General features: G+C 45.0%; 1 protein-coding gene and 1 long non-coding RNA gene across 7 annotated transcripts in view; one reads left to right on the top strand and one right to left on the bottom strand.

The window, feature by feature from the left end:
- Positions 1-599: 599 nt before the first annotated feature.
- Positions 600-2,605, bottom strand: LOC141086038 (uncharacterized). Its single transcript, XR_012231478.1, has 3 exons — positions 2,314-2,605; positions 1,868-1,947; positions 600-1,768 (listed from the first exon to the last, which is right to left on the bottom strand). It is a non-coding gene; the product is annotated as an uncharacterized lncRNA (long non-coding RNA).
- Positions 2,606-13,167: 10,562 nt separating this feature from the next.
- NPNT (nephronectin) overlaps positions 13,168-17,131 on the top strand; it is a 148,801-nt gene continuing 144,837 nt past the window's right edge. For 5 of the 6 annotated variants that reach the window (XR_012231508.1, XM_073571824.1, XM_073571827.1 and 2 more), the window contains exon 1: positions 13,168-13,430. Coding sequence is in view for 5 of the 6 variants with exons in the window: in XM_073571824.1 (XP_073427925.1) it covers positions 13,360-13,430 (71 nt within the window). In the remaining variant the exon portion in view is untranslated. The remainder of the gene's footprint in view (positions 13,431-17,131) is intronic. The other variant, XM_073571828.1, reaches the window with a different exon arrangement.

The raw sequence follows: 17,131 nt of genomic DNA on the forward strand, positions 1-17,131 counted from the left end.
CTGTTGACTCATATTCAGTCTGTGATCTATTAGTATACCTAAGTCTTTTTCACATGTGCTGTTGCTTATTATAATTGCGTATTATAGGCAAGATACTTTGCGGCATTTGTGCAGTAATGGCTTTCTTCTGGCGACTCGACCATGCAGCCCATTTTTCTTCAAGTACCTCCTTATTGTAAGTACCTTACCATCTTGAAACAATCACACCACTAGTTTTCAGAGAGTCCTGTATTTCAGCTGATGTTATTTGTTGGTTTTTCTTTGCATCCAGAACAATTTTCCTGGCAGTTATGGATGACATTTTTGTTGGTCTACCTGACTGTTGTTTTATTTTTACAGAGTCCCTGATTTTCCATTTGTTAATCACAGTTTGAACGCTGCTGACTGGCATTATCAGTTCCTTGGATATCTTTTTGTACCCCTTTCCTGTTTTATACAGTTCAACTACTTATTTCCGTAGATGCATTGACAAGGCTTTCCCCATGACTCACCATCCAGAAACGTCAGTGGCTGTGTAATAATTATAATGGATCACTGAGTAGTCTCTTTGCGTGGAACAAGACAACTACAGAACACAGTTTACAGGTGGTAAAGTCTATATTATATCACACGGTGATTCAAACAGGTGCACGGAAAAAACTCAAGTCCATAAAGACTCGGTGTAAATATTAAATGCAACTTAACACAGAGGAAAATGCAATTAAACGGAGCAGTCAGTGGCGCACAGTTATACTTGACACAAGTAAGTCCTTGTTTAGTCCATACATAGATAAATGATCCAGTTCAAATAATGCTTAACTCATACAGAGAGGCTTGGGTAGGCAGTCTCAGGGATTTCAGAGCAGCCACAGCTTACGTGTTCAACAAATGCAGATGGAAGCAACACGAGCAGCAGAAGGAGGAGAAATACTGGAGACCAGTGTATGAAGCAGAAACTCAGAGAGCAGAGTAACAGGATATCCACACAGGTTCACAGGGGCTGGTAGAAAGCCACCACGGTCAGGAGCTGGACACAGGCAGAATACTCTAGCACAGACTAAAGGATTGGGTGGAGTTATAAAGGAGGAAGACATGGGGCACATGAGACAAAAGACGCCATCTTGAAAGAGGGCCGGAATGCCCAAACGGTAATCAAAAAATGTTCAGAGTCCTGACATTACTCTCTCCTTAGAAGCAGCCTCAGGACGACCCTCGACCCGGTTTCTCAGGGAATCTATGATGAAAACGAGAAATTTTCTGATGGGCATTGATGTTTTCTACAGATTCCCAAGAGTCTTCTTCAGGGGGATACCACTGCCATCTTATCAGATATTGGAGCCGATTCCTGCAAATCCTAGAATCAATAATTTCTTCCACAACAAATTGTTCTTGTCCATCAATCACCACAGGCTGCAGAGGTGGCACAACATGTCTCTGGAAGGTGTTAAGAAATACAGACTTTAGTAAGGAAACATGGAAAACTGGGTGTACCTTCATAGTCCTGGGCAGCTTCAGATGGCAAGCCACGGAGCTCATAATACCGTTGATCTTGAAAGGGCCGATGAATTTCTGTCCAAGTTTCTGTGAAGGAACGTTCAACTTCAGATTTTTAGTGTTTAACCACACGGAATCTCCTACCTTGAACATGGGTGCCGGTTTACAGAATCTATCAGCCAATCTCTTGTAGCGTTCTTGAGCTGTGGTTAGAGATTCCTTCAGAACCTCCAGATTTTGCTTCATTGTGGTCAGCATTTCCTCTACAGCCAGAACTGGAGCATTAATCGGATGCCTAGGTAAAAAAACACGGATGGTAAAGAAAGGTGTGAACTTAGTTGAGGCACTCTGAGAATTATTATAAGAAAATTCAGCTAACGGAAGTAACACCAACCAATCATCCTGAAGATGGCTGACGTAGCATCATAGATATTGCTCCATAATCTGGTTGGTACACTCGGTATGACCATTCATCTGGGGGTGAAAAGTGGAAGAAAGACAGACAGTAATATTGAGTGCAGAGCAAAACCCCCTCCAGAATCTTGAGGTGAACTGCACTCTACGGTCAGAGATTATCTCATCAGGGACCCCATTCAGCCGAAAAACATTCTGTATAACAAATTTCACTGTGTTCTTAGCTTAAGGGAGGCCAGTGCATGGAGCAAAATGAGCGGCCTTAGTCAGGCGATCAACCACCACCTGGATTGTATTCATGCCCCCTGATGTAGGCAACTCCACAATGAAGTCCATCGAGATAGACCCCCATGAGCGGGACAGAACAGGTAATGATTGAAAAAGACCCATAGGTGACACATGAGGAGTTTTGCAATGAGCACATACCTCGCAAGAAAGAACATAGTCTTTAGTATCCTTCAGGCAAGTTGGCCACCAGAAAAATCGGCATAGGAACTCTTGTGTCTTCTGTAGCCCCCTGTGACCAGCCAACTTGAAGTCATGAACTAGCTTGAGGATCTGCAAACAGACGGCCTCAGGGATGTAGATACGTCGATCTCTGAACCACATGCCGCCCTTAAGGGCAAGATTGACATCAACAGGTGGATTGACCAGAAATACATCACTGTCATAGGCCTCCTTGAACTCCTTCCATAAGTCCTGATCATGGATAACTCAGATGAAGTTGGCATCTGATAGAATGGTCTTGGACCGGGCTCCAGGTACGGAATCCGCAGCATGGATTGGGGATAACGCATCAGCCTTCCCATTACGTGAACCTGGACAGTACGAGATGACAAAATTAAATTGATTTAAAAATAAACTCCAACAAGCCTGATGAGGAGAAAGACATCTAGTGGATCTAAGGAACTCTAAATTGCGATGGTCAGTCAGCACTATGATCTGCTGTACTGCTCCTTGCAGATGATGCCTTCATTCCTTGAAAGCTGCAATAATAGCCAGTAGTTCCTTGTCTCCCACATTGTAGTTTTTCTCTGCTGAGGTAAGTCTGTGGGAAATGAAAGCACAAGGGTGTAGCAGACCCTTCTCTCCAGTTCTTTGGGAGAGAATAGCCCCCAAAGCATTTTCAGAACCATCCACCTCCACAATGAAAGGATGTGCTTAGTCTGGGTGGATCAACAGCGGTGCTGAGGTGAAGCAGGTCTTAAGCAGATCAAAAGCTTCTTGAGCCTGTGATGACTACTTAAAAAGCTTTTCCTTTTTTTATCAAGGAAGTAATGGGACGGACAATGTCCGAAAAATTTTGGATAAAACGTCTGTATAAATTTGTAAAACCAATAAAACGTTGAACCTCTTTAAAGTTCTTGGGTATCGGCCAGTCAAGGATAGCCTGAATCTTACCATATTCCATGTTCAGCCCCTCGAGAGAGATGACATAACCTAAAAACTGTATCTCAGAACGATGGAACTCGCACTTCTCTGGCTTGATATACAGACAGTTCTCTTTCAGACATTTCAAAACAGATTTGACATGTTCCTCATGTTCCAGTAGAAAGTCAGAAAAAATTAGAATATCGTCTGAATAAATCACCACAAACTGATCCATTAAATCTCTGAAGATGTCATTAGCAAGATGTTGAAACGTCGCAGGGGCATTACAAAGCCCGAAGGGCATCACAAGTTATTCAAAATGTCCATACCGGCATCTGAATGCTGTCTTCCGTTCACCCCGGAACGAATATGCACCAAATTATAAGCCCCACAAAGATCCAGTTTAGAGAAGACCTTAGCATGGCGGACTCTTTCCAATAACTCGGGAATCAAAGGCAAAGGATAACAATTCGGTATGGTTACCTTATTGAGTTCCCAATAGTCAACACAGGGTCCCATCCTTCTTTTTTACAAAAAATATAGGTGCCCCTTCTGGTGAGTGGTTGAGTGAAGCCATTTATTGTCTAAAAAGTGTGTTTTCTCTATTAACCCCTTAACAACCGCCAATACGCCTTTTAACGACGGCAGTTAAGGGTACTTAAACCACAGCGCAGCTTTTTAACAGCACTGAGGTTTAAGGTTATAGCGCCCCCCAGCGTCTGAATTTCTCCAGGGTCTGGGCTCCATTTAATTTCTCTCTCCTCTGATGTGATCGCACATCAGAGGAGAGAGAAATAAGGTCCCCTGACCCTCCAAACACACCCCAGTACCTCCATTGTCCCTGCAGGCCCCCCTGAAGTCCCTGAAGTCCCCTGGGCCATTGGGTTCTTATTATTATTATTATTATTATTTATTGTTATAGCGCCATTTATTCCATGGCGCTTTACATGTGAGGAGGGGTATACATAAAAACAAGTACAATAATCTTAAACAATACAAGTCATAACTGGTACAGGAGGAGAGAGGACCCTGCCCGCGAGGGCTCACAATCTTCAAGGGATGGGTGGTAATACAGTAGGCGAGGGTAGAGCTGGTCGTGCAGCGGTTTGGTCGATCGGTGGTTACTGCAGGTTATAGGCTTGTCGGAAGAGGTGGGTCTTCAGGCTCTTTTTGAAGGTTTCGATGGTAGGTGAGAGTCTGATATGATGTGGTAGAGAGTTCCAGAGTAGGGGTGATGCGCGAGAGAAATCTTGTATGCGATTGTGGGAAGAGGAGATAAGAGGGGAGTAGAGAAGGAGATCTTGTGAGGATCGGAGGTTGCGTGCAGGAAAGTACCGGGAGACGAGGTCACAGATGTATGGAGGAGACAAGTTGTGGATGGCTTTGTATGTCATGGTTAGGGTTTTGTAATGGAGTCTCTGGGCAATTGGGAGCCAGTGAAGGGATTGACAGAGGGGAGAAGCTGGGGAATAGCGGGGGGACAGGTGGATTAGTCGGGCAGCAGAGTTTAGAATAGATTGGAGGGGTGCGAGAGTGTTTGAGGGGAGGCCACAGAGCATGAGGTTGCAGTAGTCAAGGCGAGAGATGATGAGGGCATGGACTAGGGTTTTTGCAGATTCTTGGGTGAGGAATGAACGGATGCGTGAAATATTTTTGAGTTGAAGTCGGCATGAAGTGGAAAGGGTTTGGATATGTGGTTTGAAGGAGAGATCAGCGTCAAGGATTACTCCGAGGCAGCGAGCTTGTGGGACTGGGGAGAGTGGGCAGTCATTTACTGTAATTGATAGGTTCGTAGGGGGGGTCGCGTGAGATGGGGGAAAGATGATGAATTCTGTTTTGTCCATGTTGAGTTTCAGATATCTAGTGGAGAAGAAGGATGAAATAGTGGACAGACATTGAGGGATTCTGGTTAGTAGGGAGGTGATATCTGGTCCAGAGATGTAGATCTGTGTGTCATCAGCATACAGATGATACTGAAAGCCATGAGATTCTATGAGCTGTCCCAGGCCAAAGGTGTAAATAGAGAACAGCAGGGGCCCAAGGACTGAACCTTGTGGGACTCCGACAGATAGGGGGCGAGGTGAGGAGGTGGTGTGTGAGTGGGAGACGCTGAATGTCCGGTCTGTTAGGTATGATGAGATCCAGGAGAGGGCCAAGTCTGTGATGCCGAGGGATGAGAGGGTCTGTAATAATAGGGAATGGTCCACTGTGTCAAAGGCAGCCGACAGGTCCAGGAGGAGGAGGACAGAGTAGTGTCGCTTGCTCTTGGCAGTTAAGAGGTCATTGGTGACCTTAGTAAGGGCTGTTTCAGTGGAGTGGTGTGACCGGAAGCCAGATTGTAAGCGGTCGAAGAGGGAGCAAGAAGAGAGATGGGAGGACAGTTCAAGGTAGACGTGTTGTTCCAGTAGCTTGGAGGCGTATGGGAGAAGTGATATAGGGCGATAGCTAGATACAGAGGATGGGTCAAGAGAGGGCTTTTTGAGGATAGGTGTGATGGAGGCATGTTTAAAGCTTGAGGGGAAAACACCAGTTGTTAGTGATAGGTTGAAGAGATGGGTTAGGGTTGGGATGAAGACTGTGGTGAGGTTTGGGATGAAGTGGGATGGGATCGGGTCGAGTGCACAGGTGGTGAGATGTGATCTTGAGAGTAGAGTGGAGAGTCGATCTTCTGTAATGGTGGAGAAGTTGGTTTTGAAGGTGGAGGGCTGGGAAGTCGGGAGGAAGGGCTCTGGGGGTTGTTGACCAAAACTGTCCCTGATGTTATCAATTTTCTGCTTGAAAAATGAGGCAAAGTCTTCAGCTGAGATGAGTGGGGAGGGAGGAGGTGCTGGGGGGCGGAGGAGAGAATTGAAGGTGTTGAATAACTGTTTAGGGTTGCGAGACAGGGAGGATATGAGAGATGAGAAGTAGGTTTGTTTAGCTGTGGCGAGTGTGGTCTTGAAAGTAGTGAGGGACTGTTTGAATGCGATGAAGTGCTCGTTGGAGTGGGATCTTTTCCATCTGCGCTCAGCAGCCCTGGAAGCTCGCCTCAGCTCTTTGGTCAGGCTGGTGTGCCAGGGCTGTCTGTTGATTTTGCGAGTTTTGGTATGTGTAAGTGGGGCAGCGGATTCCAAAGCTACAGCTATTGTGGTGTTATATAGAGCGGCAGCGTCATCCGCATTGTGTAAGGAACTTATATCTGTAAGAGGGAGGAGGGATTCAGAGAATGAGTGTAGGTCAAGGTGTTTAAGATTCCTGCGAGGGTGTGAAAGTTTGTGGGGTGAGGATTGTAGACATGGAGTGAAGAGGGAAGAGAATGTGAGCAGGTTGTGGTCAGAGAGAGGAAGAGGTGAGTTAGAGAGGTTAGATAGGGAGCAGAGGCGGGTGAAGATGAGGTCCAGTGTGTGGCCATCTTTGTGGGTGGCTGTAGAAGACCATTGAGTGAGGCCGAAGGAGGAAGTGAGAGATAGAAGTTTAGTGGCAGCTGAGAGGGAAGTGTCAATGGGGATGTTGAAGTCGCCCATGATGATGGTAGGGATGTCAGCGGAAAGGAAATGAAGTAACCAGGTGGTGAAGTGGTCAAAGAAGGTGGTGGCTGGCCCTGGGGGGCGGTAGATGACAGCCAGTTGGAGGTTGGAGGGGGAGTAGATGCGCACAGAGTGCACCTCAAAGGAAGGGAGGGTAACAGAGGGTGGCAGTGGGATTGGGGTGAAGGAGCAGGTATCTGACAGGAGAAAACCAACTCCTCCACCATGTTTGCTGCTGGGGCGGGGGGTGTGAGAAAGGTGGAAGCCACCATACGAAAGTGCAGCAGGAGAGGCTGTGTCAGAAGGGGTGAGCCAGGTTTCGGTGATGGCGAGGAAGGAGAGTTTGGTAGTAACAAAAAGATCATGGATGTAGGAAAGCTTGTTGCAGACAGAGCGAGCGTTCCACAGAGCTCCTGTTAGTGGGACTGGGGAAGCGGGGGCTGGGTGAATGGGTATAAGGTTGGAGAGGTTACGGAAGGTTGTGATAGAGCGTGGATGGGAGGTAGAAATGACTGTGGGAATGTGGTGAGGAGGACCAGGATTTGGAGAGATATCACCAGCAGTGAGAAGGAGCAGAGAAAGTGTTAGCAGGTGGGAGCAGGAGAGGGCATGAGGGGGCTGTCTGTGTTTGGAGACAGAGGATTGTATGTTAAGGAACAGTTTTGAGGCGGAGGTGAGGTGGATGGGGAGGATTGAAGAAGAGATGAACAGTTCCTTACTAGGAGTAGGGATTAGGGGAATTAGCAGAAAGTGAAGGATTATTGGGGTGAAAGTGATAACAAACAGAAACATTGTTTACAGTGACTGTCCAGTTACCTTCAGTTCCCTTCTGGTTCAATTCTGGTTTTAATTCTTAAATTAATCTTCACACTTCTAGCACACACTTATAGCAATCACAATGCAGACTGAAGTCTATGCAGACTTGTGCTCTGCAATATATGTACAACTAAGTGCAGTCAGGTGTGAAGCAGAGAGGAGTGGTCTCTGCTCATCTTGGCCAGACAATTAAGAGTGGACCATATGTATATGATCAAGCCAGAGTAAAGAAGGTCATAAATAACACTGGGGTAAGCTGGGGTTAGCTGAAAGGCATACCATGTGAATGCTAGGTGCAGAGGCAAGTCTATGTGCAAAGCTGGGTGATGCACTGTGTGTCCTTCATAGACAGACAGCAGGAGAGCAGGAGAGCTGGGTGGATGGACATACCATGTGAATGCTAGGTGCAGAGGCAAGTCTATGTGCAAAGCTGGGTGATGCACTGTGTGTCCTTCATAGACAGACAGCAGGAGAGCAGGAGAGCTGGGTGGATGGACATACCTGTCGGAAGAATAGAGATGCTTGTTAGAGTGCGATGGTGGCAGGTAGCAGGGCACAGTCTGTATACATCCTTCTGGTTTTAATTCTTAAATTAATCTTCACACTTCTAGCACACACTTATAGCAATCACAATGCAGACATGGGAGAAAATGGCGGGCGCATGCACAGTGAGCCCGCCGAGATCTGCAGGCTGGCACCCGGCAACAATAGATTTTTTCCTATTGATTCATTTTGATCAAAATGAAAAAAATAGTAAATGAAACACCCCTTTATCACCCCCTTAGTTAGGGAAAAATACTAAAATAGAGTTTGGATTACGGTTACGGTTGGGGATAGGGTTAGGGTTGGGATTAGGGTTAGGGGTGTTTTAGGGTTAAGTTTGTGGTTAGGGTTATGCTTAGGGTTGGGATTAGGGTTAGGGGAGTGTTGGGGTTAGGATTGTGGTTAGGGTTGGGATTAGGTTAAGGGGTGTGTTGGGGTTAGGGTTGGAGTTAGAATTGGTGGTTTCCATTGTTTAGACACATCAGGGGCTCTCCAAATGTGACATGGTGTCCAATCTTAATTCCAGCCAATTTTGCATTTGTAAAAGTCAAATGGTGCTCTTTCCCTTCTGAGCGCTGCCATGCGCACAAACAGTGGTTTAACCTCACATATCAGATATCTGCGTACTCAGGAAAAATTGCACAACAATTTTGTGGTCAAATTTCTCCTGTTACTGTGGGTAAAATACAAAATTGGGGGCGAAAAGTTGATTTTTGTGGAAAAAATATGATTTTTTTTATTTTTACAGCTCTACGTTATAAACTTGTGTGAAGCACTTGAGGGTTCAAAGTGTTCACCACATATCTAGATAAGTTCCTTGGGGGGTCTAGTTTCCAAAATGGTGTCACTTGTGAGGGGTTTCCACTGTTTTGGCACATCAGGAGCTCTCCAAAGGCAACATGGCGTCCGATCTTAATTCCAGCCAATTTTGCCTTGAAAAAGTCAAAAGGCGCTCCCTCCTTTCTGAGCTATGCCATGCCTCCAGTGGTTTACTCCCACATATGGGGTATCAGTGCACTCAGGAAAAATTGTGCAACAGCTTTTATGGTCAAATTTCTCCTGCTGTTACCCTTGGGAAAATAAAAAATTGGGGGAGAAAAGATCATATTTGTGGAAAAAAATATGTTTTATTTTTACGGCTCTACGTTATAAACTTCTGTGAAGCACACTTGGGGCTTCAAAGTGCTCACCATACAACTAGATAAGTTCCTTGGGGGGTCTAGTTTCCAAAATGATGTCACTTGTGGGAGGTCGCCACTGTTTAGGCACATCAGGGGCTCTCCAAATGCGACATGATGTCCGATTTCAATTCCAGCCAAATTTGCACTGAACAAGTCAAATGGCGCTTCTGAGCTCTGCCATGCGCCCAAACAGTGGTTTACGTCCACATATGGGGTATCAGCGTACTCAGGACAAATTACACAATAACTTTTGGGGGGCCAATTTCTCCTGTTACCCTTGGGCAAATAAAAAATTCGGGGCAAAAAGATAATTTTTGTGGAAAAAATATGATTTTTTTTTATTTTTATGGCTCTACATTATAAGCTTCTGTGAAGTATTTGAGGGGTTAAAAGTGCTCTGCTCACCTCACATCTAGATAAATTCCTTGGAGGGTCTAGTTTCCAAAATTGTCTCACTTGTGGAGTTTTTTTTCTGCTGTTATGGCACCTCATGAGCTCTCCGAGTGGGTCATGGCACCTGCAATCCATAACAGTAAAATCTGGCACTCCTTGCCTTCTGAGCTTTGCACTGTGCTTGAAAAATATTTCCTGATTACATGTAGGTTATTGGCACACCCAGAAAAAAATAGACCTCAGTTTGTTGTAAAAAAAAAACTTCCTATTAGCCCTTTGAAAATATAAAAACTAAAACAACATTATAGTGGTAAAAATGTAATTTATTCTTTCTTCACCGCTCAGTGGTATAAAATTCTATGACGCACATGTGGTGTTAATATGATCACTGCACCCCTATATGAATTCATTTGGGAGTGTAGTTTGTAAAATGAGTTCACATATAGGTGGTTTCTGTTGTTCTAGCACCTCAGGGGCTCTGCCAATGTGACATGGCACCCTCAAACCATTCCAGCAAAATCTGAACTCCAATATGGTGCCTCTTCCCTTCTGAGCTTTTCACTGTGCCTCAAAAGTAATATTCCCCTACATATGGAGTATCGGCATATTGAAGAGAAATTGCTCAACAAATTTTGGGGTCCAATTTCTCCTGTTACCCTTGAGAAAATTAAAAATTGGGGGCGAAAAGATTATTTTTGTGAAAACAATATGATTTTTTTATTTTCACAGCTCTACGTTATAAACTTCTGTGAAGCACTTGGGGGTTCAAAGTGCTCACCACACATCTAAATAAGTTCCTTGGGGGTTCTAGTTTCCAAAATGGTGTCACATGTGGGGGTTTCCACTGTTTAGGCACATCAGGGGCTCTCCAAACACGACAGTGTCCAATCTTAATTCCAGCCAATTTTGCATTGAAAAAGTTAAACGACACTCCTTCCCTTTCGCGCTCTGCCATGCCTCTAAACAGTTATTTACACCCACATATGGGGTATCAGCATACTCAGGACAAATTACACAATAACTTTTGGGGTCCAATTTCTCTTCTTACCCTTGGGAAAATAAAAAATTGGGGGTTAAAGATCATTTTTGTGGAAAAAGTGATTTATTTTTATGGCTCTACATTATAAACTTCGGTTTACAGAACAGAAGTATTTGGTCATTAACAAAAGTTCATCTCAATATTTTGTTATATATCCTTTGTTGGCAATAACAGAGAGCAAACGTTTTCTGTAAGTCTTCACAAGGTTGGCACACACTGTTGGTGGTATGTTGGCCCATTCTTCCATGCAGATCTCCTCTAAAGCAGTGATGTTTGGGGCCTGTCGCTGGGCAACACGGATTTTCAAATCCCTCCAAAGGTTTTCTATGGGGTTGCGATCTGGAGAATGGCTTGGCCACTTCAGGACCTTCATATGCTTCTTACAAAGCCACTCCTTCATTGCCCTGGTGGTGTGCTTGAAATCATTATCATGTTTCATCTTCAATGCCCTTGCTGATGGAAGGAGGTTTCTACTCAAAATCTCACGATACATGGCCCCATTAATTTTTTCATGTACACAGATCAGTCATTCTTGTCCCTTCGCAGAAAAACAGCCCCAAAGCATGATGTTGCAAACCCCAAGGTTCACAGTAGGTATGGTGTTCTTTGGCTGCAACTCAGCATTCTGTCTCCTCCAAACACAACGAGTTTTGTTTCTACCGAACAGTTCTACTTTGGTTTCATCAGACCATATGACATTCTCCCAATACTATTCTGAATAATCTAAATGCTCTCTAGCAAACTACAGAAGGGCCCGGACATGTACTGGCTTAAGCAGGGGTTACACATCTGAAACTGCAGGATCTGGGTCCCTGGCAGCGTAGTGTGTTACTGATGGTAGCCTTTGTTGCAGTGGTCCCAGCTCTATGCAGGTCATTCACTAGGTCCCCCATGTGGTTCTGGGATTTTTGCTCACCGTTCTTGTGATCATTTTGACTCCACGGGGTGAGATCTTGTGTGGAGCCCCAGATCAAAGAAGATTATCAGTGGTCTTGTATGTCTTCCATTTTCTTAATATTGCTCCCACAGTTGATTTTATCACGCCAAGCTGCTTGCCTATTGCAGATTCAGTCTTCCCAGCCTGGTGCAGGGCTACAATTTTGTTTCTGGTGTCCTTTGACAGCTCTTTGGTCTTCACCATAGTAGAGTTTGGAGTGTGACTGTTTGAGGTTATGGGCAGGTGTCTTTTATACTGATAACAAGTTCAAACAGATGCCATTGCTACAGGTAATGAGTGGAGGACAAAGGAGCCTCTTAAAGAAGAAGTTACAGTCTGTGAGAGCCAGAAATCATGCATGTTTTTAGGTGACCAAATACTTATTTTACACCATAATTTGCAAAATAAATCTTGCCAAATCAGACAAGGTGATTTTCTGGATTTGTTTTCTCATTTTGTCTCTCATAGTTGTGGTCTACCTGTGATGTCAATTACATGCCTCTCTCAACTTTTTAAGTGGGACAACTTGCACAATTGGTGGCTGACTAAACACTTTTTCCCCCACTGTAGGTGGTACATATATTATCACATACGGTGTTTCTAACAGGTGCAGGGAAAACATCAAAGTGTATAAACACACAGTGTAGATCTTGAATACAACTTAACAGAATCTGTAGGTAACCTCAGAGGAAAATGTAATCAACGGAGCAGTCTGTGAAGCACAGTTACACTTGAGGATGCTTGAAAACAAGTAAGTTCTTGTCTAGTTCATACACGGATAAATATATGTAAGCCAGTTCAAATAATATAGTAACTCATCCAGGGAGGCCTGGGTAGGAAGTCTCGGGTATTTGCAGAGCAGCAACAGCATACGTGTACAACAAATGCAGGTTAGAGCAACACAAACAGCCAGAAGCAGGAGGAATAATGGAAACCGGTGTATGCAGCAGAAACTCAGAGAGGGGAGAAACAGGATATCGACACGGGTTCACATACGGGAGACAGCACACACAGTATACGGGAGACAGCACACAGTATACAGGAGACAGCACACAGTATACGGGAGACAGCACACACAGTATACGGGAGACAGCACACACTGTATACAGGAGACAGCACACAGTATACAGGAGACAGCACACACTGTATACAGGAGACAGCACACACTGTATACAGGAGACAGCACACACAGTATACGGGAGACAGCACACAGTATACGGGAGACAGCACACACTGTATACAGGAGACAGCACACAGTATACAGGAGACAGCACACACAGTATACAGGAGACAGCACACACTGTATACGGGAGACAGCACACAGTATACGGGAGACAGCACACACTGTATACGGGAGACAGTATACACGCAGGCAGGCAGTGCGTAAGGACCGTGCCAGCTCCCGCCGGTGTGTAGATGGAGACTGAGGGGAAGGTGAGGGGTGACGCGCTGGCACTGAGGGTGTGCAGTGTGTGCTGCTGAGGCGGCTCCTCCTTACACACAGCCCAGGGAGGGAGCGGAGCTGTGAAGTGTCGACTGCTGCTCCCCACAGGGAACCGCACGGACACACACTGCGGGCTGCTAGGGGAAGCCAGGGCTCCTTCACCTGTGTGCCCCCCACCTGTGTGCCCCCCACACCTGGCCCAGATCGGACACTGACTGGAACTACTTATCCTTCACGTGGCCATGGAACAAGCTGTAAAGTTCATCATTGCCTGCTCCCTGTACGTGCATGCTGCCGGGGACTACGACGGAAGGTAAGCTGCTGTCACCACCTGAGGAGCACTACAATGCCCAGCACCTGCTGCAGGTTGTGGAATATAAGGTTAAATGACATTGATTTGGACGTCTGTAATTGTTCTGGAGGCGGGAGTTTCTCCTGAAGGGTGTATGCACGAGATAGATAGATATGGGATACATAGATATAATATCTAGATTAGATGAATTGCTAAATATATGCTTGTTAATGACACTGGTGTACTTATTAATGCTATTGATATACTTACTAATGACACTGGTGTACTCATTAATGACATTGATATACTTGACAATGACAATGGTTTACTTACTAATTACATGGGTGTACTTATTAATGATATTGCCATACTTACTAATAACATTGGTGTACTTACTAATAAAGAACACTGATATACTTGATAGTGACATTGGTACTCTGGTACAATCAGCAGTGTCAGTATAAAATCCTTATTCCCATGCCGGACAATGTAACAACGCAATCATAGGACATTGTGCAATATTTGGCCACAGGGACACTTTCCCAGGATAGTAACATATTACTCCAATCATGGTGCTATGTGATTCAGGGCAGACAGAAGGGCTTGTCTGGTAAGGCCTTAGACATTTCTAACTTCTCCAGGTTGCCTTCTATAGTGATCTGAGCAGGAGACATCTGACCTTCTCTATCAGCCAGTGACAGGTGCCACCCTGTAGTGTCCAGGACCCCATGGGACACCCTGGACTGACCCCACAGCACAGATCACACCTAGTATAACTGGCCAGGGATAGTAAGCGGAAGATAAGGCTGAGGGTGAAGGTGTGTCTGAGTCAGTCCTCCTGGCAGATGTGTGTGGAATGAGGCATGCAGATGTGTTGACAGATAGGACACCTGCAGGTTCTGGGGGTTGTAGTCATTAAGGAACAACTAACTCCCCCCGGGATAGATTCCTATGAGATTCTTGTGTTCTCAGTCTTCTAAATGTCTTTAGTTTTAGTTGTCAACATCCTGGTCTCTTTAAATTCCTCATGATACTACCACTGTCTGCAAGGAAACGCAAGACTGCTGCCAGTTAATGGTTAGCAGAATCTAGGAGAAAGTAGAAAATGCCTGGTTGTGCAGGTTACAATAGTCATGCACCCATTCCTTATCATTAAGATAATGCACAATTCCATCCAAACTTGGAAGGTCAGGATTACAAGGGTTAAATGAGTAATGCTCCTTATGCTTTGTGCACACTGAGGCGTTTTGCTAAGTTTTTGGAGCAGAAACTCCATACAAGGTTTTAAGGATTTTAGAGTTTTTGAGTTTGAGAGGGATTTCTAGAATTTCAGCTTTGTTCCTGCTCTTCAAAAATAGACCAAATCTGATCTTTGGACATCCCATGTAATTCCTGGGGCTCAGACTTACCCCACTTCCCAAAACTTTATAAGTGTCTAAACTTATTCAGCACAATTCTCCTACACATTGGAAATAAAGTGTAATTTACACCAGTGGTGATAGGATTCAAATGTTTGAGAAAGAGGTTTAGAGACTGTAGCTAGAACCTCCGCTTCACACCCATTCTCGAAAAATATGGACCCTGAGGGCTTCATTGACCTAGGACATGTCAGAAGATCATTTTGATTAATTACATTTTCTCTTAAAAGAGTTTCTGTTGCTAAACCTTTATAGATGTCAAGTAGTTTTACCCAGCAATAATGCCTAGACCAACACCATAAAGTGGTGTCCCATAGCGATGAGCGAGCGTGTGTGGATAAGATCGTGCTTGGGTGCTAGCCGTGTGTCTTCGGCATTCTCGAATACGTTCGAATTCTCACGACTGCATGTCTCACTGCTGTTCGACAGCCGTAACACATGTAGGGATCGCCTCACAAATAGACAATCCCTGCTTGTGTTGTGGCTGCCGAACAGCCGTGAGACATGCAGGTGCAGGGACTCAAACATATTTTTCGAGCACACTGAAGTCTGACCGTTAGAACCTGAGCATGCCCAGATAACACATTTTCCAAGCACCTTCCCTTATCAGTAGTGCCCAACTCTTAAAAATGTGACACATCTCATGTTATTCACATTCTGAATTGAAAACACTCGCCAGCTTTGACCAGGCATAGATATGCGGCATAAGTTACCGTATATCAATTTCTGCTCTAAATTAAACGAAATCTGTTGGACAACAATTGGCCATTCTCCCTGCTGTTAAGTAGAGATAAGCGCATTTCATCGGGTCAGGGCTTATTCAGCAAGCTATAGCACTTACCGAATAAGCTGCAGAGAGAACCCGGCTTCCTGGATCGGCTGGGCTGGGCTGATCAGCTCTTTGGCTTGGCAGCTGCATGTGTCGCAGCTGCGTGACAGTCACAGCACATGCATGGAGAGCCTGTTTGTTGGGCTCTCCATGCATGTGTCATGACTGTCAAATAGCCGCGACACATGCACCTGCCGAGCCGAACAGCTGATCAGCCAGCGCGATCCAGGAAGCCGGGTTCTCTCTGCAGCTTATTCGGTAAGTGCTATAGCTTGCTGAATAAGCCCTGACCCAATCAAATTCACTCATCTCTACTGTTAAGCCCTGTCCCTCTAAAAGTGGCAAGAGGGACGAAAGGGTCCCATCTTTTGGTGTAAAAATAACATTTGCCAAAATTTGTGCATTTTTCAACTGTTTAATATGTCTTAGCTCTTTAAATGTGCAGTGGATCAGTAGTGGTCTTAGTCCTGAGATCACCACCGATAGTTCATAAAATGACAAGCGCGCTCAGAAGGCAGAGATTATGCGCTACTGTATGGGCGAGCCACGTACAAGCCAATAAAGTTCCCCGTAGTTTCCCTAATTTCTATCAATACAACCTGCGAAGATAGAGAGATTTTGGTTTGTTGAGGCCAAACCGGAAGTTTTCCTAAGGTGTCTGGTATCTAGTGAATGGTGCACGTGCAAAAAGTGCACATATATAGTGGTTATCTTACTATGTCTCTTAAATAATGACTAATGTGCTGAACATTCTATGCATGGGTGTTCCCTGCCAGCTACTCTGGGCACTGGCGTCATTTTTACATTTCCTACAATGGGTTCACGCAGGTGCCACACATAATAACATTTGGTTATCGCAGGTGGCACACTATATTAACATTTGGTAATCGCAGGTGGCACACATAATAACATTTCATTATCGCAGGTGGCACACATACTAACATCTGGCTATCGCAGGTGGCATGCATAATAACATCTGGCTATCGCAGGTGGCACACATATTATCATTTGGTTATGGTAGGGGGCACACATAATAACATTTGGTTATCGCAGGTGGCACACATACTAACATCTGGCTATCGCAGGTGGCACGCATAATAACATCTGGCTATCGCAGGTGGCATGCATAATAACATCTGGCTATCGCAGGTGGCATGCATAATAACATCTGGCTATCGCAGGTGGCATGCATAATAACATCTGGCTATCGCAGGTGGCATGCATAATAACATCTGGCTATCGCAGGTGGCACGCATAATAACATCTGGCTATCGCAGGTGGCACACATACTAACATCTGGCTATCGCAGGTGGCATGCATAATAACATCTGGCTATCGCAGGTGGCATGCATAATAACATCTGGCTATCGCAGGTGGCATGCATAATAACATCTGGCTATCGCAGGTGGCATGCATAATAACATCTGGCTATTGCAGGTGGCACACATACTAACATCTGGCTATCGCAGGTGGCC

This window comes from Dendrobates tinctorius, unplaced genomic scaffold (genome assembly GCF_039654945.1).
Source record: "Dendrobates tinctorius isolate UK_male_01 unplaced genomic scaffold, ASM3965494v1 ptg000030l, whole genome shotgun sequence".
Classification (NCBI taxonomy): domain Eukaryota; kingdom Metazoa; phylum Chordata; class Amphibia; order Anura; family Dendrobatidae; genus Dendrobates; species Dendrobates tinctorius.